General features: G+C 40.2%; 1 protein-coding gene across 1 annotated transcript; it reads right to left on the minus strand.

Annotated features, from left to right (window-relative positions):
- Positions 1–12,691: 12,691 nt before the first annotated feature.
- idh1 (isocitrate dehydrogenase (NADP(+)) 1) lies at positions 12,692–23,025 on the minus strand. Its single transcript, XM_026145168.2, has 9 exons — positions 22,870–23,025; positions 21,927–22,048; positions 19,835–20,126; positions 17,534–17,636; positions 15,206–15,383; positions 14,962–15,113; positions 14,675–14,815; positions 14,405–14,567; positions 12,692–13,427 (listed from the first exon to the last, which is right to left on the minus strand). The coding sequence occupies exons 1-9, from the start codon at positions 22,981–22,983 to the stop codon at positions 13,334–13,336; spliced, it is 1,359 nt and encodes a 452-aa protein (XP_026000953.1). The 5' UTR covers positions 22,984–23,025; the 3' UTR covers positions 12,692–13,333.
- Between the last annotated feature and the right edge of the window lie 645 nt (positions 23,026–23,670).

The following is a 23,670-nucleotide window of genomic DNA, read 5'->3' on the forward strand; positions in this document are numbered from 1 at the left end:
TCTGTACGAGTTTCTGACTTGTGTCAAGCCAGCCTCCAATTCGAGACTTGCAGTCAAGCAGCCTCCAGTTTGTTTTACGTTCCCTGTGTATTCAAAGTATTACGGGAATGGATGTGGAAACTGGATTTCAAAATAAAAGCCAACTTCGAGTGAATTAACAGATATGTTAAGAACATAATAGGCTTTTTTTTTTTTTTACAAACTCTAATGTTAGATGTATATGACACAGCCTTGTACCCTAATTGTGCCCTGTCACTATCAAGGCCATCTTATTTTGGATTTCAAAGTAAAAGCCCTGTGAATCTTCATTTTTGAACTACTCTTTCAATGACTTCATAATGCTCTTAACTCATTCACTGCCATTGACGTCTATAGCCGTCAATTGCAGTGAATGAGTTAAAAGCAAACGTCGTATTTCCAAATACTATTTGAACTTTATATCAACACTTTCCACAGGATAATTTCACTCTGTATTTACAGTATAAAGCCCCACAGTGATACCATGTCAATATCAAGTCAGTCTGATTTTACTTTCCAAAGTAATGGCCCATTGAAATTGCCCATATATGACTTACTTTTGTAACGATTTTGAAATGCTCTAAATAGAAAAAATCCTGTTTCCACGGGATAATTTCATTTTAGATCAACAGCATACAGCCCCACAGTGATACCATATCAATATCAAGTCATTCTGATTTTGCCTTCCAAAATAAAAGACTTTTAAAATTGCCCATATCTGACTTACTCTTGGAACGATTTCAAAATGCTCTTAAATAGAATTTTGCTGTTTCCACAGGCTAATTCCACTTTAGATCAACAGTATACAACCCCACAGTGATACCATATCAATATCAAGTCATTCTGATTTTGCTTTTCAAAATAAAAAAAGCCTTTTCAAATTGCCCATATATGACTTACTCTTGGAGCGAATTCAAAATGCTCTAAAATGGAAAATTGCTGTTTCCACAGCATAAGTCCACTTTAGATCAATAGTATCAAACCCCACAGTGATACCATATCAATATCAAATCAGTCCGATTTTGCCTTCCAAAATAAAAGACTTTTCAAATTACCAAGATACGACCTACTCTTTTAAAGATTTCAGAATGCTCTAAAAATGAAAATTGCTGTTTCCACAGGATAATTTCACTTTAGATCAACAGTATACAACCTCACAATATTAACATGTCAATTTCAAGTCATTCTGATTTTGCTTTTCAAAATAAAAGCTTTTTCAAATTGCCCATATACAACGTACTCTTTTAACGATTTCAAAATGCTCTAAAAATGAAAATTGCTGTTTCCACAGGATGAATCCATGTTAGATCAAAAGTGTCCAACCACACCATGGTACTATGTCAATTTCAAGTCAGTCTGATTTTGCTTTTCAAAATAAAAGCCTTTTCAATTTGCCCATATATGACTTACTCTTGGAGCGAATTCAAAATGCTCTAAAATGGAAAGTTGCTGTTTCCACAGCATAATTCCATTTTAGATCAACAGTACACAACCTCACGATGTTACCATGTCAATTTCAAGTCAGTCTGATTTTGCTTTTCTAAATAAAAGCCTTTTCAATTTGCCCATATATGACTTACTCTTGGAGCAAATTCAAAATGCTCTAAAATGGAAAATTGCTGTTTCCACAGCATAAGTCCACTTTAGATCAATAGTATCCAACCCCACAGTGATACCATATCAATATCAAATCAGTCCGATTTTGCCTTCCAAAATAAAAGACTTTTCAAATTACCAAGATACGACCTACTCTTTTAAAGATTTCAGAATGCTTTAAAAATGAAAATTGCTGTTTCCACAGGATAATTTCACTTTAGATCAACAGTATACAACCTCACAATATTACCATGTCAATTTCAAGTCATTCTGATTTTGCTTTCCAAAATAAAAGCTTTTTCAAATTGCCCATATACAACGTACTCTTTTAACGATTTCAAAACGCTCTAAAAATGAAAATTGCTGTTTCCACAGGATGAATCCATGTTAGATCAAAAGTGTCCAACCACACCATGGTACTATGTCAATTTCAAGTCAGTCTGATTTTGCTTTTCAAAATAAAAGCCTTTTCAATTTGCCCATATATGACTTACTCTTGGACCGAATTCAAAATGCTCTAAAATGGAAAATTGCTGTTTCCACAGCATAATTCCACTTTAGATCAATAGTATCCAACCCCACAGTGATACCATATCAATATCAAATCAGTCTGATTTTGCCTTCCAAAATAATGGCCTGTTGAAAATGCCCATAGCTTACCTAAGTTTCAGTGATTTCAGAATGCTCTAAAAAGGAAATTTTCTGTTTCCACAGAATAATTTCATTTTAGATCAACAGTATACAACATCATGATTTTACCATGTCAATTTCAAGTCATTCTGATTTTGCCTTCCAAAATAAAAGCCTTTTCAAATTGCCCATATACGACCTACTCTTATAACGGTTTCAAAATGCTCTTAAATTGAAAGATGCTGTTTCCACAGGATAATTCCACTTTAGATCAACAGTATCCAACCCGACAGTAAAACCATGTAAATTTCATGTTGGTCTGATTTTGCCTTTCAAATTAATGGCCCGTCGAATTTGTCCATAGGTGATATACTCTTTCAATTATTTCAGAATGTTTTAAAAATGAAAATTGCTGTTTCCACGGGATAATTTCACTCAAGATCGACAGTGCACACTATCACAGTGATATCAAGTCAATTAGCCTTACAAAGTAATGGTCCATTGAAATTGTCCATGTATGACCCACTCTTTCACTGACTTCAGAATCCTATTAAAAGCAAAGTTGCTGTTTCCACAAGATCATTTCACTCTACATTGACAGTATACAACCCCACAGTTTTATCACGTCAGTATCGGAATTATAATTGTATTATTATAATTATTATAATTATAAAAAAATCCCACTTGGATTCTATCAAGGAAATTTATTATTACTAATAAGATAAGAGAAGTTACTCTTAAGTTGATCCATAGATGTTATCCGGTAAAGACATATCTGGTTAAATTTAAAAAAAATATTGAAACAATATGTTATTTATTTTGGGAATGCACTTATACACATGTATTTTGGATTGATCTAAATGATTTTATAAACACCAAAAGTGATCCCTCATGTAAACTGAAGTTTCAACATATTCTATTTGGCCTCTCACATACCGATAAAATAATTCCAGGGAAAAAATATATTATTAATCTTCTGATTATTTTTGCCAAATTTCACATACATTGTACAAGATTTTCTCAACAGCGTCCAAACATATTTGCTTTTAAAGCCCTGTTTTCCAATTATCTGGAAAATCTTAAGAAAAGTACTAATTCCAAAGCGTGTAAAACACAAGAGCTGTGTCGAATGTATAGTTTCACTTGACTTACATGTTGTTTATTTATACCTTGAGCACCTTTTTTTTCTTTCTTTCAGTTATTTTGTTTGTCTGTTTTCTCCTAAAGTATACCTTTTTGTTTACGTACTTGTATTTGTATACATAACTTGTTCAAGATACTGCAAGCTGTGGAATTTTTCATACCCTTTCTATATTCTACATTACCATGTATGTTTGTTGTTCAATTGTCTAAATTAAAAAACAAAACAAAAAAAAAACCTTTCATAGATCAACCGGGGCGATTTTAGCCCATCTTTCGGGGTGCTTCAGCACCCCTAAAATGAATCAAAGCACCCTCAAAGATTTCTTACTTTTTTTGACAATATTTGCTGTTTGTGTGACACACTACTAACACACTGCGGTGGGCGCCTCACCCGTGCCAAAGCGCTTCCAGGCGGAGGATAGTCCTCCCCCAGCTGCTATCAGGGCAGGAGACATTCACACCTGTGCGTCCAAAAGCCAAGTGAATCGCGCATGAGCGAAGCCGCTGCTCCCGTACTGACTGTAACGCAGTCAGTTCTTCTTTTACTGTTATGCTGTTTTGTGGATCACAAGGTTTAAAACTACCGTACTTATAAACACACACTCTCACACACAAAGTAACTCCACCAGAGTGCCAATTTCGGGTCACTTTTTCCGGTCCAGGCCCGGATAAAGGAGCAGGGTTGGAATTGTGACATTAAAAAACAATAATTGCTAAAAGAAATTTAATTTGTAGTTCTAAATAAATTCTAACTGCATTTAGGACGTTTTTTACTCACTTTATGTCCAGGAATAGAGCAGGAGGGAGAGAGAGAGAGAAACAGAGCCAGGGACAACAACGTCACATTACAAAGGTATAGTAATCATCCACAACTATTTTCAGTTGCAGATGATAAAGGATTCAGAAAGTTTATTCATGCAGGCCCATATGACAGAGAATGTGCATCTTCTTTATGTTTTCATATTTTAATTTATATTTAATTGTGTTGTGGTTTGCAGTGTTTTGTGTTGTTTCACTTTAAATTTGTTTAAAATGAAAAAGCTGAAAATTTAAATAGTTAAAAGTTGAAATGTAAATAGTTGGTTTTTGTATTATATGATTTATTTATTACATTTTATGTAGAGTGAATAAATAAAAGTATATTTACGGTGGCCCCGAGAGACAAAGCACACACAAACTTCAAAACACGTAAAAATTCCAAAACACGTAAAAACTCCAAAACACATACAAAACACAACAGAAGTGCTCCAGGATGCTGGGCGCAGTGTTGAGCTTTTGTTACCTAGTGGCTAAGTGATCTAGGTAGCTCTGTTTTGGAAGTTCAGTTAACGCTAGAAAAGTGTTTTGGAATTTGTATGTGCTTTTTGGAGTTTGTACGTGCTTTGTCTCGAGGGGCCACCGTATATATTTATATATAAACATAAATAAAACCACTTTTTTTACATTAGTAATTCCTTTTGTGCATAATTTTATATTGTTGTTAATAATAAATTAATTAAATTATTGGGAGCCGAAAGATAGTGAGCTGAGCCGAAAGAGCCGGTTCTCTAAAAAGAGCCGGAAATCCCATCACCACAATCTCACATTTCTGAATAAAAACGCAAACAAAGCAGTTACCTTCATTATCTCATATCAGTGTAATATCACTGAAATGGTAACTCCATAAAAGAAGCATATTTGACTCGATAGCTTACAGTTCTTGCGCTTTTAGAGAAGTCCATCCACCCAGTCCAGTGTTTTCTGTATGAGAGAAGTTGCTGTGTGCTATTAAGTGTGGAAAAAAAACAAACCCAAAACGCGCTGTAGAAGTACAAATACTATTGTTAAAAATACTCCACAACCTAGACATTCAAACACTCATACACTCATAACACATACATATAGGGCCTTGGTGGTGGGCACGCTATACGGTCTGTGTATTCAACCTCACCTCTGGCACCAGTGCTCACCTCTCAATTTTAAATACATGTACACATTGAGGGTTCTCGGGAGGGGCCCTGCTGACAACTGCTGCTTTATGGCAGAAAGCACCATGCCCCCCCCCCTTTTTTTTTTTTCTGTTTGTCTCCACTTTGGGGGAGTGCATGATGGTGGGAATGCATGCTTGTGTCTGTGTGTGCCTGTTTGTCTATGTCTATGTGTCAGGACAGGTCATAGACTCCACCTCTCTGGGAACATCTCAGGCCCCCCTAGGTGTGGCCCATCTCCCCTCACCACACTGCCTGCCAGTGGCTGTTGCCCTCAGCCGTCGGTGCATTGGTGGTTCTCAGTGTCCGGAGCTGGGGGGCCTCTACATGTCTGGGGCCTGGATTTCCTCCATGCTTTCTTCATGTCCTGGGGGGCAGGGCTATAGCTCCCCACATCTACTATTAGACACTTACATGGAGAAACCTTATGAATACTAGCGCTCTCACACACAGGTGTACAAACAGGTACACACAGACACACACTATCTTGGTTGGCTGCTGCCTCTAAACATATCATGTGTTGTTGGTCTTGTGTGCTGCTCAGTAAGATTCAGTATTTATTATTTACTGTTACCTGTGTAATGGTAAATGGACTAATTTTTATATAGCGCTTTTCTACTCTCCCGGAGTACTCAAAGCACTGTACAACATACCACATTCACCCAATCACACCCGTTCTCCCAAGCACTGACTCTAAACTGAATGCTTTTCTAACAACATTCACACACATTCATGCACACTGGATGCATTGGAGAGCAACTTGGGGTTAGTATCTTGCCAAAGGATACTTGGCATGCAGACTGGAGGAGCCAGGGATCAAACCACCAAGCTTCCGATCAGTAGGTGACCTGCTCTACCTCCTGAGCTACAGCCAGGAGGAGCTGTATTTTCCATAATATGCTCATTTCTTTTTGCATGTTACTTTTCTCAGCAGGTGGGGAAGCAGATTTTCAGTGACTTTTCTGTCTATTCCTCTTATCCTCTATTTTTCTTTCCTTCTCCATGTATTTCTTCCCAACTTCTCTTTCCTTCTTATTTTCTCTTTCCTGTTCCCGAGTCCTGTCCTTTCTGATTGCAATAACTTACAATCAGAATCACAATCAACTTACAATTAGAATCAGTGAAAACTGTACAATGACAATAAATGAAGTTATAAGTTCTAAAATAAAATAAAAATAATAACAACAAAGAGCGAATAAACTATGAAAATTAAGTGTACCAGTACAGCAAAAGCTCCGCTAGGGAAAGTAAATCTTTTGGCCATTTTTCTTGGCCTTCAGACAATAATTCTGATTGCTACAGTGCTGGTCAGGGCAGGACAGGCAAAAAAAACCTCCACGTACTGGAAGTACTGATTTAACTTCTTTACTCAAGTAAAAGTAATTAGTACAGGCTCTGAAAACTACTCAGAGGAAAAAAAATAAAAAAAAGAGTTCTCTGCAAGATGTTTGTATTTTTGTGCTAAGCTAATTGAATCTTGTGCTATATTGACATAATCATAAAATAATATACATAGGAATACAAGCTTTAGTATAACTTTTTTAAATAAAAAATTTGAATTATACTCATCTTGAATCTGAAGAAAAGAAGGTAAAATAAAAAATATATCTCTTTTTTTTCTGTTGCCTATGTCGTAGAGGGTGACTTTGCCTCTAAACAGGAAAGTACAACTAGAGGGTAAAGTTGATTTAGCAAGTGTGGAACCCTAATGACAGTAAATGGTTCTTTGTTGTTTGGCTAGCTAATGGTTACAATATTCATGTTGCATCTGAGAATATGAAGTGTCTTGGTTGTGGGTTGGAGGGGCATCTTATGCAAGTGTGATGATTGTGGGGACAGCTCGCTGCCCCTTGCTTCCTCCTCTGTAAGGAGAATAAGAATAAGAATAACTTTATTTATCCCGAGGAAAATTCTTTTGTCATGTACATGCTCAAAGCAGCAGGAGAGACATAGGAACAGATGAACAAGATATAAGATATACAATATATACAATAAGAATAGTAGTGTACAGTAATATACAGTAGGATAGTGCAAGACATAGTATCGGATAACTCTAACAAAGTAATAGATATAACTATATATAAATAACTTAACTATCAGTGCAGGCGATTCTAGAAAGTGACATAGTATTGTGCAATAGAATAAAGGGAGTAGCAGCGTATGATGGGGGGATGAAACAAATATTCAATAAGGTACTGTTGGGTAATATTGCATGGTCTGGAAGGGAACAGAATAACATTGGTAAACGTCTCAGGAAAATCAGCTACAGAGTGAGGAAGAGTTATACAGTCTTATTGCCACCGGCACAAAGGATTTACTGTGGCGGTCAGTTCTGCATTTTGGGGCAATGAGTCTTTTGCTGCGTTTGCTCCGATGGTCCATCATGGGGGGTGCGTGGGGTGGGAGGGGTTGTCCATGATAGAAACAAGCTTTTTTAGCGTCCTCCTTTCGGACACCTCCTCCAGGTTCTCAAGTCTGACACCCAGGACAGAACCAGCCTTTCTAATCAGTTTGTTCAGCCTGTTGGCATCAGCTGTCTTCACCCCACTTCCCCAGCACACAGCTGCAAAGAACACGACGCTCTCCAACACCGAGTGATAGAACATGGTCAGCATTTTCCTACCAACATTGAAGGACCTGAGTCGCCTCAGTAGGAAAAGCCGACTCTGCCCTTTTTTGAAGATAGCATTGGTGTTCTTGGTCCAGTCCAGTTTACAGTCCAAGTGTACCCCCAGGTACCGGTAGTCCTCAACTATCTCCACATCAGCCCCTCTGATGGTGACAGGGTTAGGAGGAGGAGCCTGCTTCCTAAAGTCCATAATCAGTTCCTTTGTCTTTGTGATGTTAAGTTGTAGGTGGTTTAGCTCACACCACTCGACAAAGCTGTCCACCACACTCCTGTACTCCTCCTCCTGTCCATCCCTGATACAGCCCACAATGGCAGAGTCATCCGAGAATTTCTGCAGATGACATGACTGAGACTTGTACCTGAAGTCAGATGTGTAGAGAGTGAAGAGGAAGGGTGATAGGACCGTCCCCTGCGGCGCCCCCATGCTGCTCAGGATGTTATCTGAGCGGCAGCTCTTCAGTCGGACATGCTGTGGTCGACTTGTTAAATAGTCCGTAATCCAACCAACCAGTGGGGCATCCACCTGCATTTCCGTGAGCTTATTCCCCAGCAGTGATGGTCTGATTGTGTTAAAAGCACTGGAGAAGTCAAAGAACATGACCCTCACAGTGCTCCCAACAATGTCCAGGTGAGAATAAGCCTGGTCCCGCAGGTAGATGATGGCATCCTCCACGCCGATACAAGGTTGATAAGCAAACTGCAGGGGGTCCAGTCAAGGCTCCACGAGCAGACGCAGATGTCTCAGGATGAGTCTCTCCAGCGTCTTCATGACATGTGAGGTCAGCGCCACTGGCCTGTAGTCACTGAGGGTCGACGGGTTGATCTTTTTAAGGACAGGAACCAGAGTGATGGGACTCTCTGCATTTCCAGACTCATGTTGAATATCCGTTTTAGAACTCCAGACAGCTGGGAAGCACAGCACCTGAGGGCCCTGGGACTGACACCATCAGGGCCAGCAACTTTGCTGGAGTGGAGTCTGCCCAATTCTTTTTTGATGTCATCTGCTGAGAGGGACAGGGTGAGACAGTCTGAGGGGGCAGGAGAGGGGGGAGGCAAAAGGAGAAGATGGGAATAGCTGGGTGTGGAGACAGGAGACGCAGGGCAGTCAAACCTATTGAAGTGCAGATTAAGGTTGTTAGCACTTTCGAGGTCCCCATCCATCCCAACACCTCTCTTTTGTCTCAGGCCAGTGATAGCCCGCATTCCATTCCACACCTCCCTGGTGTTGTTTTCCTGCAGTTTGTTTTCCAGCCCCCGTCTGTAGGACTCTTTACCCTCTGCAATCTTGGCTTTCAGCTCCTTCTGCACCAGTTTCAGCTGATCTCTGTCACCATTTCTGAAAGCTCTTTTTTTTCTTGTTTAAGGTTGCTTTGATGTCTTTGGTAACCCAGGGTTTATTGTTGGGGAAGCACAGAATGGTTTTTTTGGGGACCACAGTGTCCACACAGAAGTTGATATAATCTGTTACACAGCCTGTCAGATTGTCAATATTGTCCTGATTGGAATCACAAAGAACATCCCAGTCAGTTGACTCAAAGCATCCCTGCAGAGTCTCTTCCAACTCCCTTGTCCATGTTGTAACAGTTTTTGTGGCTGCAGGTTGCCTCTGAACGGCAGGTCTGTAAAGGGGCTGGAGGTCATACGTCATACGCCTGCGCCGCGTTGGCATCAGGGGCGATGTAAACAATGACGATAATGGCGAGGGAAAACTCATGCGGTAAATAATATGGTCGAAGACCGACTGCTAACAGTTCGATGTGTTTGTTACACACAGCCTCACCTTAACGTGACTCGGGGAACACCAGCGGTTGTTAACATAGAGAGCGAGTCCTCCTCCCCTCTTCTTCTCGCTGCTGCCTGGGTCCCTGTCCACTCTCACACACGTAAATCCGTTTATATCCACCACCTGGTCCGGGATGTTTTTGTGCAGCCATGTCTCCATGAAACACATAACACTGCATTCTCGGAAAACTTCCTCTGTCCCTGTTAGCGTCGCAACCTCCTCCATCTTATTAACCAGCGATCTGACATTACCAGTCACTACAGATGGGAGAGCAGGATGGAATCTTTTCCTCCTCAGTCTTCGTGTTTTCCCGGCTCTGCAGCCGCGGTAGTTCATCTTGATCACCGCAGGGATCTCATGCTGAACACCGGCATGGCTGTGCTGTCTTAGCCCCAGCAGCAGGTCCCAGCTATAGACAAAGGGGCAGCGTGGCGTCGCGGTCATCTCAGTAGTTTTACATGGAGTTTCGTTTCCAAACACGGATAAAAACTTCTCGACTACACAAGAAGTGTAAACTAAAAAACTAAGTAGACAAAAAGAAATAAATAAGAGGAAAAGAAAGAAAGGGGAAAGTACTTTTCAACTGCAGAGTACTGCCAGCATCTCTGGCAGAGCCGTCATATTCTGGGGAGGGGCTGTCTTTAGAGTTGGTCTTAAGGTCAGCAAGAAATGTGCATTTGTAAAAAGTAAAAGATCGCACAAATGAGGAGGGGAGTGATTTTACATTCAGTTACATAAGTGAAAATCCTTTAACAGAGAGAATGCAGTGAAAAGATGAATGAAGATTTTAAAAAATAGGCAAGGCCCAAGGGAAGTGGTAGAATAAAGGAACTGATAGACCAAATTCTTTCCAGGGTACCTGATAGAATAACACTGGCTAAATTCCTCTGTGAATATGAAGAATGAGAAGACTTACATGGAAAAAGGTAAAGTGAAAAGAGTCTTAGAGGGAAGCTCCAAAGCCCTTCTGTTGCAATTACAGGGACATGATGAATCCGAGGTAGACAGCGAGGTGGTTGTGGGAATGAAGTCACAATGGTTATTACTTTTTTGAAAATTAGAATGTTTCATCATTTCTTTATTATTACAGGTTCCAATTACTCTGGATCACTAATTAACTAATTAGAATCTGTCTCTGTTTATATGAAAAACAAGGGAGAGCTTGGACATTAATGCTTTACTGATACAGAGAAACAGACAGACTGAAAAAACTGAAATCCAATCAGTGATGATAGATCCTTGTTTTCAGCTTCCTTTTCCCCCATCACTAAACAAGCCTCTCCATTTAGTCTGTTGAATCAAAACTAAACGTTTATCCTTGAAACACAGTGCTGAGGATAATGCTGCTGAATGGAAGAGAGGGTTAGGGTTAGTGGCATCATTGGTGGAGTCATTCCTCTTTCTGTTGACATTGATAAAGTAATTGCATGTCACAGTTCAAAAATTAGGGCTGAGTTTGAAAACATTTTTTTATGCAGCAGCTCCATCTACTGTTCAAATCAAGTAGGGATGAAATTCTCTCCAGCATCAGACAATTTGCTGCTAAAGCTAACCGAGCCACAAGGTTGTGCTCTGTTATTTTTTATTTGATATATGAAAATGTAATCTATCAACAATCCTGTATACTGCTGCTGGCCTGCATCTGCAAGTTGTTCTGTAATCCTCGCTACCATTTTTTAAAATCCTTTTTGACAAAGCTCACAGTTAGGGTTGGATCAGGTGACCCTGAATCCAGTTATGCTGCAATAGGTCTAGGCTGCTGGGGGCTTCCCATGATCATTGTTCATCATTCAGCTTTTCACTCACTATGTGTTTATACATGACTCTAGATTTAATAATTAGTCATTCTTTGGCTGTCTTGGCTGTATCTCAGGTAGTAGAGCAGGTCCCCTATGAATGACCTGTGAATGAATGAATAAAGCAAGTTGTGGAGAGTGCTTTCCAGAGTAGCAAAGCGCGATATAACACAGTCCTTATACCATCTCTTGCGCCATCTTTCTTTTCGTTTGTCTCCCAGCAGTTGGCCGCCCCTCTCTGAGCCTGGTTCTGCTGGAGGTTTTTTCCTTCCCACTGTTGCCAAGGAACTTGCTGATAGGGGATCATATCTTTGTATTAGGGTATTTACCTTACAATATAAAGCACCTTGAGACAACTGTTAATGTGATTTGGCACTATCGATATAAAACTGAATTCAATTGAATTGCTATTTCTGACAATCAGATATGTATTGTCCGTGCTGACTTTTCTGGTGTGCAAAGAGGTCTTGCTGCACCTGCTGCTGTTCTGCCTGACTTGAGGCTTTCCATGTATGCACATGCCACCAAACAAATCACTGCAGAACTGGATATAATGGGCTGCCATTTAAATAGCAACTCTAAAGATGTAAAGAAATGCATTTCAATAAAATTGTGAACTTCAGAGCAGCTAAATACATGCTACAGAAATCATCTTGCAGTAGATTACTTATAAATAAGTGACAGCAACTGTGTGTGACACTGTGATTGTAGGTTGATATGTGTAGCTATTTACTGACTAGTCTGTGTTACTTGTAGAGGTTCAAACAAGGGAACATTTTGTTTGTGATAACAGTCAATGACCACCACCTTTTACTTGATACTACAGTATACTCTGTTTTGTTTATGCCACTTTTGGTGCACACTACATACAATCTGCAGTTTGTGTGTCAGTATAGACTTTAAATATAAAATCCATAACTCAATAATGAAAAACTCAATTATTATGAGTTATCAAATCAGGAATGAATAAGTGTAATGTTTATAGGTAGTTTTAATGTGGCTTTTTTTGGCAAGATCTAATAATCTAATATACTGGGTCTAAATTGAGGAGCACATAAACATGTACACACAAACAAAGGAGGAAAAATAAATATAGCTCTTTAAAAACTGACAATTAAAAATTCTGAAATTAAAAGCAAGTATTGTACTTTAATACCATTTGTTTTCAAATCATAAACTGTGTATTATAGTACAATTAGTGTAAAACCTTCACTGAATGCATTGTCACTCTCCTGCAGTGCAGAGAGATTTTCATTAGTTACATACAGGCTGACGTTGCTCTGTTTTTCTGGCACTATTTCATAAACTCTTGCCTGAAGTATTGTTAAAAAATTACAAGGTGAAAGAGATGAAGAGAATTAACAGATGACAAAATGTATAAAGGCAGTGAAGGTCCAGAGGCTCTTTCAGACCAATACTGTCCCCCTGCATGGTACAGATCACTTCAGCGGAACTGAGTGCAATTAGGGTAAACAAGGGAACTGAGATATCAGGTCACGGCCCAGCGTCACTGTCACAAGCGTAATTTTATCTTGTAGCAACCCAAGGTTGTGATCAGAAGCCCCCATTCTGCTTTCTTCTGGACAAGGCATTGTTCTTGACTGACCCTCTCTGACTTTGAGTCAATCCTGGAATTCTGAGTGCACTCTTCCCTTTCCATGGGGTGGTGGGGCCCAAACTTCCAGTAACTGTGTAGGTGTTTCTGTGGGTGAGCATGTGTCTGAATGCATATGTGTCTGTGTTAAACTGCTTTGAAGGCTGGGAGATGAAATCACAGCTTGGGCTGGCTTGCCAACTTGATCTTCAGGTTCTCTGCTAATTTGTCCAGGAACTCAAAGGTGTTCAAGTAGTCAGCACGTTTCACACTGCAAACAGAGTCAGAAAACAGATGACTGTCAGCATTAAAGTATTGCAAAAGTTCAGAGATCACCGAATATGACTAATTTTGACAAATATTCAGGCTGCATTTATGAAGCTCTGTTAAGTCAAGTTCACTGTAGTCAAAATAAGTTTCGACTGCGACAACTTAGTGCTCCTTTATGCCATCAAATCTAAGGCCCATTTCTCATATGAATAAATGCGTGGTTGCTGTTTCCAAGACGAGGAATGGTGTTGAAATTTTTTTTTATTATTACAGACATACTGAGCTGCTGTAAAGGCTTATGTGAGCATACGCTCTGCCACAGTTGGGCTCTATAAACGTAAGCATATGTCTGCATCTTTTTGTACTATTAGTAAAAATTCACTGCAATTATTCAACAAGCTCATTTTTGAAATGCCAAACAATACTTAAGAGGTTGGGAGCGGTCACATCTCCCGTCACACAAAACTTGGTTGATTAATACCCAATAATTATGATTATGTTACATAGGAAAAAAGGACATGGAAAAGTAAATCATAGTAAGAGGTAAAATATATGAAACGAATATTTAATACATTAAGAGTTTTTTTCCTTTGTTTTGTTCTTTCTGCATGCTTAGTTTCTGGAGTGTGTCAAAGACAATTTTGAACATCCACCATTGTAATATTTTATATTTAGCAGAACACTATAGGAAAGAAAAAGCATAACTGCTCTATATTGAAAAGAGCTCAAACATATTTATAAACCTGAGTGAATTAAACTTTAATTTACGGATGCCCCAATCAGGTACATTTTGAAATGGAGCTGTCCTTTCCGGTCACTGTATGTGGTGGCTTCCACAAACTGGTGCCCACTCTTATGTATTTTTAATAGATTATTTCTAAGTTCTGAGACTGTATCAAGAATGTATTGTAAGATCTAATTACACACTAATCTAACAGCACAATATCCTTATATGAATGTACATTGCATATGACTAACTTTGCAAGGCCTTTGATGCAGATAGCCAAATCTTTGGTCATGAAACCAGCCTCAATGGTCTCGATGCAAACAGCCTCCAGCGCCTCCGAGAACACTCGCAGCTCGGCATTGTTATCAAGCTTTGCCCGGTGAAGCAGGCCCCGTGTCCATGCAAAGATGGAGGCTGTAGGAAACAGACACACAGTGAAAGAGCATGCATTAGATAACTAACCTAGAGATAACCTTAGAGATAAAATCACATACGATCACATTTCCACAATCTGAGCCTACCAATAGGATTGGTGGAGGTTTCCTTTCCCTGCTGGTGTAGTCTGTAATGTCGAGTCACTGTGCCATGGGCAGCCTCTGACTCTACTGTACGTCCATCAGGACAGACAAGCACACTGGTCATCATACCCAGGGAGCCGTAGCCTAAAACACAGGGACAACCAAAAACTACATTAACATCTGAATATCATTAGTCTACAGTACACTGCAATTTTTTTAGGCTTTTATTATTTAAGTTTCTGCATGGTTTTTCACATAACTTCTGATCTGAACCTCCTTTTTAAACCAACCTTGTGCCACAGAGTCAGACTGTACATCTCCATCATAGTTCTTGCAGGCCCAAATGAAGCCTCCCTCAGATTTCATGGCTTGGGCCACCATGTCATCAATGAGACGGTGCTCATACCAGATGCCCTTGGCCTCAAACTGAGCACGATACTCTCTGAAGCACACAAGAAGGTGGACAACACAGTTCTGGCCCATGTCTGCTACAAGGATGTTTGCATAAGCTGCTTGTGCATGTGCTGTCCTTACTTCTCATAGATCTCCTGAAAGATGTCTTTGAAGCGTCCATCGTACTTCTTCAGGATGGTGTTCTTGGTGCTGAGGTATAGAGGCCAGCCTTTGGACAGAGCAATCTGGAAAGAGCTATTAGCAAAATCCCTGATGGACTTATCTGTGTTGTACATTCCCAAGGCCACACCACCTGTGCCTGGATAGACACAAACAAATAGACATACAGACAGACTAAATTCACATGAATTATCGCCTTTAAAGGCAGACAATCTTGGACAAACTTGGAAAAATCTAGAAAAGAAACCAGTGTTACCTCTTACTCCGTTTAAAATTTATTTCAGTTCATTCAGTGTTAAATTGTACTAACAGACTTTTTAAATTTTCTACCAAACTTGCTAGTTTTGAAACTGTACTATAAAACAAATATGGAGGAAACAAGCTGTCAGCTCTTCTAAATCCTTGTTTTATACACTCTGTGGGGTGGACATGCAAGATATGGGTTTATACTACAGAGAAGCTTGATGATAAGATGGAGACAGTAAAGAGTAGATTCAATAGAATATTTGTTTATTTTAAACAATCAGATGGTTTGGATGGATATATATATATATATATATATATATATATATATATATATATATATATATATATATATATATATATACACACACACACACATACATACACACACACACACACACACACAGTGGGGCAAAAAAGTATTTAGTCAGCCACCGATTGTGCAAGTTCCCCCACCTAAAATGATGACAGAGGTCAGTAATTTGCACCAGAGGTACACTTCAACTGTGAGAGACAGAATGTGAAAAAAAATCCATGAATCCACATGGTAGGATTTGTAAAGAATTTATTCGTAAATCAGGGTGGAAAATAAGTATTTGGTCAATAACAAAAATACAACTCAATACTTTGTAACATAACCTTTGTTGGCAATAACAGAGGTCAAACGTTTACTATAGGTCTTTACCAGGTTTGCACACACAGTAGCTGGTATTTTGGCCCATTCCTCCATGCAGATCTTCTCGAGAGCAGTGATGTTTTGGGGCTGTCGCCGAGCAACACGGACTTTCAACTCCCGCCACAGATTTTCTATGGGGTTGAGGTCTGGAGACTGGCTAGGCCACTCCAGGACTTTCAAATGCTTCTTACGGAGCCACTCCTTTGTTGCCCGGGCGGTGTGTTTTGGATCATTGTCATGTTGGAAGACCCAGCCTCGTTTCATCTTCAAAGTTCTTACTGATGGAAGGAGGTTTTGGCTCAAAATCTCACGATACATGGCCCCATTCATTCTGTCCTTAACACGGATCAGTCGTCCTGTCCCCTTGGCAGAAAAACAGCCCCATAGCATGATGTTTCCACCCCCATGCTTCACAGTAGGTATGGTGTTCTTGGGATGCAACTCAGTATTCTTCTTCCTCCAAACACGACGAGTTGAGTTTATACCAAAAAGTTCTACTTTGGTTTCATCTGACCACATGACATTCTCCCAATCCTCTGCTGTATCATCCATGTGCTCTCTGGCAAACTTCAGACGGGCCTGGACATGCACTGGCTTCAGCAGCGGAACACGTCTGGCACTGCGGGATTTGATTCCCTGCCGTTGTAGTGTGTTACTGATGGTGACCTTTGTTACTTTGGTCCCAGCTCTCTGCAGGTCATTCACCAGGTCCCCCCGTGTGGTTCTGGGATCTTTGCTCACCGTTCTCATGATCATTTTGACCCCACGGGATGAGATCTTGCGTGGAGCCCCAGATCGAGGGAGATTATCAGTGGTCTTGTATGTCTTCCATTTTCTGATGATTGCTCCCACAGTTGATTTTTTCACACCAAGCTGCTTGCCTATTGTAGATTCACTCTTCCCAGTCTGGTGCAGGTCTACAATACTTTTCCTGGTGTCCTTCGAAAGCTCTTTGGTCTTGGCCATGGCGGAGTTTGGAGTCTGACTGTTTGAGGCTGTGGACAGGTGTCTTTTATACAGATGAGTTCAAACAGGTGCCATTCATACAGGTAACAAGTGGGGGACAGAAAAGCTTCTTACAGAAGACGTTACAGGTCTGTGAGAGCCAGAGATTTTCCTTGTTTGAGGTGACCAAATACTTATTTTCCACCCTAATTTACGAATAAATTATTTACAAATCCTACCATGTGAATTCATGGATTTTTTTTTCACATTCTGTCTCTCACAGTTGAAGTGTACCTCTGGTGCAAATTACTGACCTCTGTCATCATTTTAAGTGGGGGAACTTGTACAATCGGTGGCTGACTAAATACTTTTTTGCCCCACTGTATGTGTATATGTGTATATGTATATATATACTGGCTTCTTACCCTCAAACTCATGGACGACATATTTGACAGGCTCTCCCTTTGCGGGTGTGTAGGTCATCTCCACTTTCCCAGGCCCAGGCACCACAAAGTCTGTGGCTTTGTACTGTGGGGAGAACAGTGAGTAAGAAAAAAGATACAATCCCCAACATATACCATAACAGCAAGAAAGACTGTCATAAACACCTAAAGAGGACTAGTCAGAGTGTACAGCATTGTTCTTTCTGACAGATATTATGTAACCAGCAGCCATCTGATACATCACCCAACTGGAAGCAGAACTGTTGACTTTGGCTATGCACCATGAACCAACCTGTGATTTACTTCTGTGGCTGTTGAGGTGGTACACTGTGGTCCAAAGGACAGCTGATGAAACCTAATTATTGACCAAGTCACTCCTAACACAACGTCTGATATAACTGTCAATTCCCTGAGCTCATACATCAGCTGACGGAGGGATAGGTACAGTTACAGAAGTGTGGTAGAAAATTACAGGCAGCCTCCGAAATGGAAACAATAATTAAGATGAAGTTTTAGTTTAAAAAACATTTTATTTTAACCTCATTTGGAAAACTTCAGAAAACTATGGGCATTATTTTTCTTTGCCAAAACATAAGCCATGAAAATACTATTTCACACTAAAACTAGATGAAGACAGACTCACTATTCTTTGCTCTTTGGTGTAGAATACACATCCTGCTTCTAATGCAAGGGTTTGAATAAATGTGTGGCTTTGCAAATGAATGTGATGTCTGGACACACTTTCCTACAGGCTTGACTCTTTGTTCTTATCACCTTTTTCTTTCATTGTCACCTCCCTACCTCCTTCTAAATGCTAAATTGCCTGAGCCAGCTTACCTTCACAGACGCTCTATACAGTGGGGCAAAAAAGTATTTAGTCAGCCACCGATTGTGCAAGTTCCCCCACCTAAAATGATGACAGAGGTCAGTAATTTGCACCAGAGGTACACTTCAACTGTGAGAGACAGAATGTGAAAAAAAATCCATAAATCCACATGGTAGGATTTGTAAAGAATTTATTCGTAAATCAGGGTGGAAAATAAGTATTTGGTCAATAACAAAAATACAACTCAATACTTTGTAACATAACCTTTGTTGGCAATAACAGAGGTCAAACGTTTACTATAGGTCTTTACCAGGTTTGCACACACAGTAGCTGGTATTTTGGCCCATTCCTCCATGCAGATCTTCTCGAGAGCAGTGATGTTTTGGGGCTGTCGCCGAGCAACACGGACTTTCAACTCCCGCCACAGATTTTCTATGGGGTTGAGGTCTGGAGACTGGCTAGGCCACTCCAGGACTTTCAAATGCTTCTTACGGAGCCACTCCTTTGTTGCCCGGGCGGTGTGTTTTGGATCATTGTCATGTTGGAAGACCCAGCCTCGTTTCATCTTCAAAGTTCTCACTGATGGAAGGAGGTTTTGGCTCCAAATCTCACGATACATGGCCCCATTCATTCTGTCCTTAACACAGATCAGTCGTCCTGTCCCCTTGGCAGAAAAACAGCCCCATAGCATGATGTTTCCACCCCCATGCTTCACAGTAGGTATGGTGTTCTTGGGATGCAACTCAGTATTCTTCTTCCTCCAAACACGACGAGTTGAGTTTATACCAAAAAGTTCTACTTTGGTTTCATCTGACCACATGACATTCTCCCAATCCTCTGCTGTATCATCCATGTGCTCTCTGGCAAACTTCAGACGGGCCTGGACATGCACTGGCTTCAGCAGCGGAACACGTCTGGCACTGCGGGATTTGATTCCCTGCCGTTGTAGTGTGTACTGATGGTGACCTTTGTTACTTTGGTCCCAGCTCTCACAGTTGAAGTGTACCTCTGGTGCAAATTACTGACCTCTGTCATCATTTTAAGTGGGGGAACTTGCACAATCGGTGGCTGACTAAATACTTTTTTGCCCCACTGTAAATCTGTAGGGCATAAACAGACTTCTACAGTAACCTAACTCTAGAACAGGACATTGAGTCATTTCCTCAACATCCTATTGACACAATAATATACACGACATGAAACTACAAAAATCTGAGTAGTTTTACATCTTAAAAGATGGATAAAGGTGTCTATGTGTCACATATTCATTTGTAGGTTGCCATTTTTAAATACTGTTGGAATGAAATTCTCTATAATTACAACCTTATTTTTTTGGAGACTTTGAAAAATTTACATGAGATGTGTGAAATCTTGACTAGAGATTCACAGATCATATATCCCCCCCCCCCTTAGCATGCATACTTCAAAGTTTTCAGTAAGTGGGACCGATAGGGTACCTGATCTCCATGGGCATGTCTGCCGATGATGATGGGCTTGGTCCAGCCGGACACCAGGCGGGGGATATTCTTACATATGATGGCCTCCCTGAACACCGTGCCCCCGAGGATGTTACGGATGGTCCCGTTGGGTGAGCGCCACATCTGCTTGAGCTTGAACTCCTCCACACGTTTCTCGTCTGGCGTGATGGTGGCGCACTTGATGCCCACATTGTAACGGTGGACTGCCTCTGCTGCCTCAACTGTCACCCGGTCATCAGTTGCATCTCGGTTCTCCATCCCAAGGTCATAGCTTTGCAAGGAGAGATTAAGAGAACATGATTAATGGTGCCGAGAGAAAGCTAATACATAATTTATAATGTCTTGTAAATGTACCTAGACTGTCAATAAAAACCTCAAAGTTTTAGTACAAAAAGCAAAGAATACTTTAAGCATTTTAGCTGCTCCTTCACAAGGTGTCACCAGGACGCAGCTCCACATGTGTGACTTAGTAAACTTTTATGCCCAATGCCCTTCATCACACATTGCCAAGGGTTTTTGCCTCTTTTTGCTTGTTAGGGTATGATGTAAACCACTATACTGGGGAGCTAGTGGTAGTAACTACTACAGGGCTCAAATGATTAGTAAATATAACTGATTAGTAATTATAATTGAGAATATTTGTGTGCTTCTAAGAATTAGAGTATGAGATTAAGAATGAAGACAGGGACCAAACACACACAGAGAACATTGATAATCTCAGCAGCAGAGGCACTGAATGCTATGAGCGTTACAAGTATTTACACATAACTTAGCAGCAGACCCCAGTGCACTAACTACCGAACACTATGCTATTGATTTAGCTGAGTGAAATGCAAAGCGGAGAATGTCAAAGTGCACCTACTGTGATGTGGAACACAATAACTGTGTCAAAGGACATGAATGACTTGAATGAGTGGTGAAAGTGAATCTGATTATGGAATAATTTGAACTGCTGCCAGAGCTTTTTGCACTTCATTATGAAGGCAATTTTCTTGCCTGCAGGCCCTGACACAGCATTCTTATGAAGGAGACTTTCTATTAACCCTCTGTTCCATTTTCTTTTAGGCGCTGCCACTGCAACGAAGCAACACGAAGAAAGCAAAAAAAAGGAATCAGTTGTGCAACGAAACCAGGCACTCTGCCAGCATAACTGGATCGGTTTGCTCCACTTGTTATACTTGAGAAACCTCACAGCTTTAACAAACAGTTAGAGGAGGGGGTGAAAACCAGCTCAGTGTCCTTAGACTTCTCTTTGGCAATTATCTTGTGTGCTGGCTTTGTATGAAAGTGGCCTTGACCTTTTACCCACTTCCCTCCTTCCTCAACTGAAAATCCAAGCCACATGAATGAACCGATGAGGTTCATTCTTTGGAATCTTTGCAGAAAACCTTGCACATGTTCCAAACTATGTGCTTCCAAGAATTCCGTGCCCAGTGAACCACCTGACTGTGTGGTGGGACTTTTAACCATTGTACTATCGTGGACGGTTAACAACAGTGCAAAGTCCATGAAACAGATAAGTAGAGGAAGGTCAAATTAAGAAACCGATGACGCAAATGGATGTTATACTACCAATTATCGTTATTACTTTGTTTGGACATTTCTGATCTACAATATCACCCATCATTGCATTTGATTTAATAATACTTGTTGAAACTTTTCATTGTCTTCTTGATTACAAGACTTTTGTAAATAGCTTTTAATGCAATGGTGATTTTTTTTTTCTGAGGTAGCAGCTGCAGTTAGTATATTCTGCTTTGCAGCTGAACCATTAGACACCTTTCGGGTGGGGGGGAATGTATTTTCAGGGCAAAGGTCAATGATGGGGGATGCATTAAAGCAAGAATTCAAGCCAAACAAGAAGTACCAGGCATGCAGAAAGTGTTGCTTGAATTCCGTTTTTGATTCTGTTTTACTAAGACTATCCCTGCTGGGAGTACTTACCACTGCACCACTGTCATGTAAACAAAAGTATATTTAAAAAGAAACCATTAAATGTAAGCGATCTGAGTGCACTGAGCTGCTAGAACAATGGGATCTTTACACAGTGTAGGAGTACAGGTGTATTCACCTGTGCACTTCAAGCTCCAGGTACGGAAAGATGAGTTTCTCCTTAATGAGCTCCCAGATGACCCGAGTCATTTCATCTCCCTGCATCTCCACCACAGAGCCAGCCTTGATCTTGGGAGACATCTGTCACAATAGAATGACCACGAAGAAGACAAAAACAAATAAGTTACTCTGACACTTATTCTGATAACTGAAGTGACTGGAGAGAGATTATTATTACACAACAATTTGTCAAATGACATGCTGATACCCAAGAGGGGGGAAAAGGTCTGTAGACTATGAATGAATTCATTCACAAGATGCTTAAAGTATCCAGAGCTATAACTCGGCGTAAATCCATAATAACCCTCTTCAATTATCCCAGTGGCCACAAAAAAAGAGGGGGGGGGGGGATTACCTCCTTGGTTATTATTTTTGTTATTACCATTGTTATTTTAATAATCTCGGTTGAAAAGACCTTATTGGTGGTGTTTCACAACAGATGATTTCACAACTTTCAAAGATTTCATTTTATAATCTCGCCTAAAGTTCACTTAAAGAAGAAGCGACTTGAGTTAAGCAAAGAATGAATGCAGAGCACTAACAGGACAAGGTAAAAAATCTGATAAATAACAATCTGAAACATGAAACCAGGAAGGAGGTGTTGGCTGAGGATATCAGGCCTGAATGGCCACTATGTCGGTTTGCTTAAGCTACCCGCAATTTAATTTGAATGAACAGCCGACACAAAAGTGTATTTCATAGCAAAGCAAACAGAAAAACGCGTTACTTCAACTTTGTCACCACCCCCCTTTTATTTTTCTTTGGACAGATGACGGCTAATGCCAGCAGCAGCAACAAAAACAAAAAAAGAAGGAGCCGCCGAGTATTTCTTTCTTTCCTGCACGACGCCATCATTGTGTTCTGCAGTAAGCGCTGTTTAATTCAGTGCTACAAACGCCTACCGTATTGAGTTTAAGATCCACGACACAACCAGAGATGAGGAAGCCGAACGATGACCTGCCGGAGAAGACGGCGTATCTAGCTGCTAGGTGCCAGTTTCTATTCCGCGAGCTCATTGGCAAGAGTCTTGGCCAATCAGAGAAGAGCGGAAAACATTTAACGCCAATCAGATAAATCCACACCGCAGAAGGGTAGGTCTGAAAGCGGTGATTGTCCATCTGATGAGGGTTTCCACGCCCACCGATACCTTTGTTCTATGCGTGGACTGTTGCACAATGGGTGCTATTTGACAGTTTGGTGGCAAAAGGCGGCACCACCAGTTATAATGGTCCATCTGAAAGGATATTAGTAAAACTGACAAACTACAGATTCAATATTTTGATTGGCTAGATCACAATTCTATTATTTTAATTTTAAAAAGAGAAACTGATCATAAATGAGTCTAGATTACACCAGAGCCCATATACAATTTCCAAGAAAGTAGGAAACTAAAGCTAAACGCTAATGGTAAAACACATATTATCATATGTGTCATTATTATTATTAACCACTTTTTAAAACAGCATACAGAATAATAATTTTGCTATAAATGACAAATTACAGACTCAGACCAAGTCTTTTGAACAACTTTCAAGTACTTTGTTCTCCAACGTGTGCCTTTCTGTTGTTTTATATATATTCCTCTAGTTTGTGCTTATTGCACAATCTTTGTGTTGGTGTTGTTCGCAAATCATCATAATTAATGCTGCATATCAGGATACTTTTCTTTCATAAACAATAACAATTATACACATTTTCTTTGG

This window comes from Astatotilapia calliptera, chromosome 16 (genome assembly GCF_964374335.1).
Source record: "Astatotilapia calliptera chromosome 16, fAstCal68.1, whole genome shotgun sequence".
NCBI classification, from domain to species: domain Eukaryota; kingdom Metazoa; phylum Chordata; class Actinopteri; order Cichliformes; family Cichlidae; genus Astatotilapia; species Astatotilapia calliptera.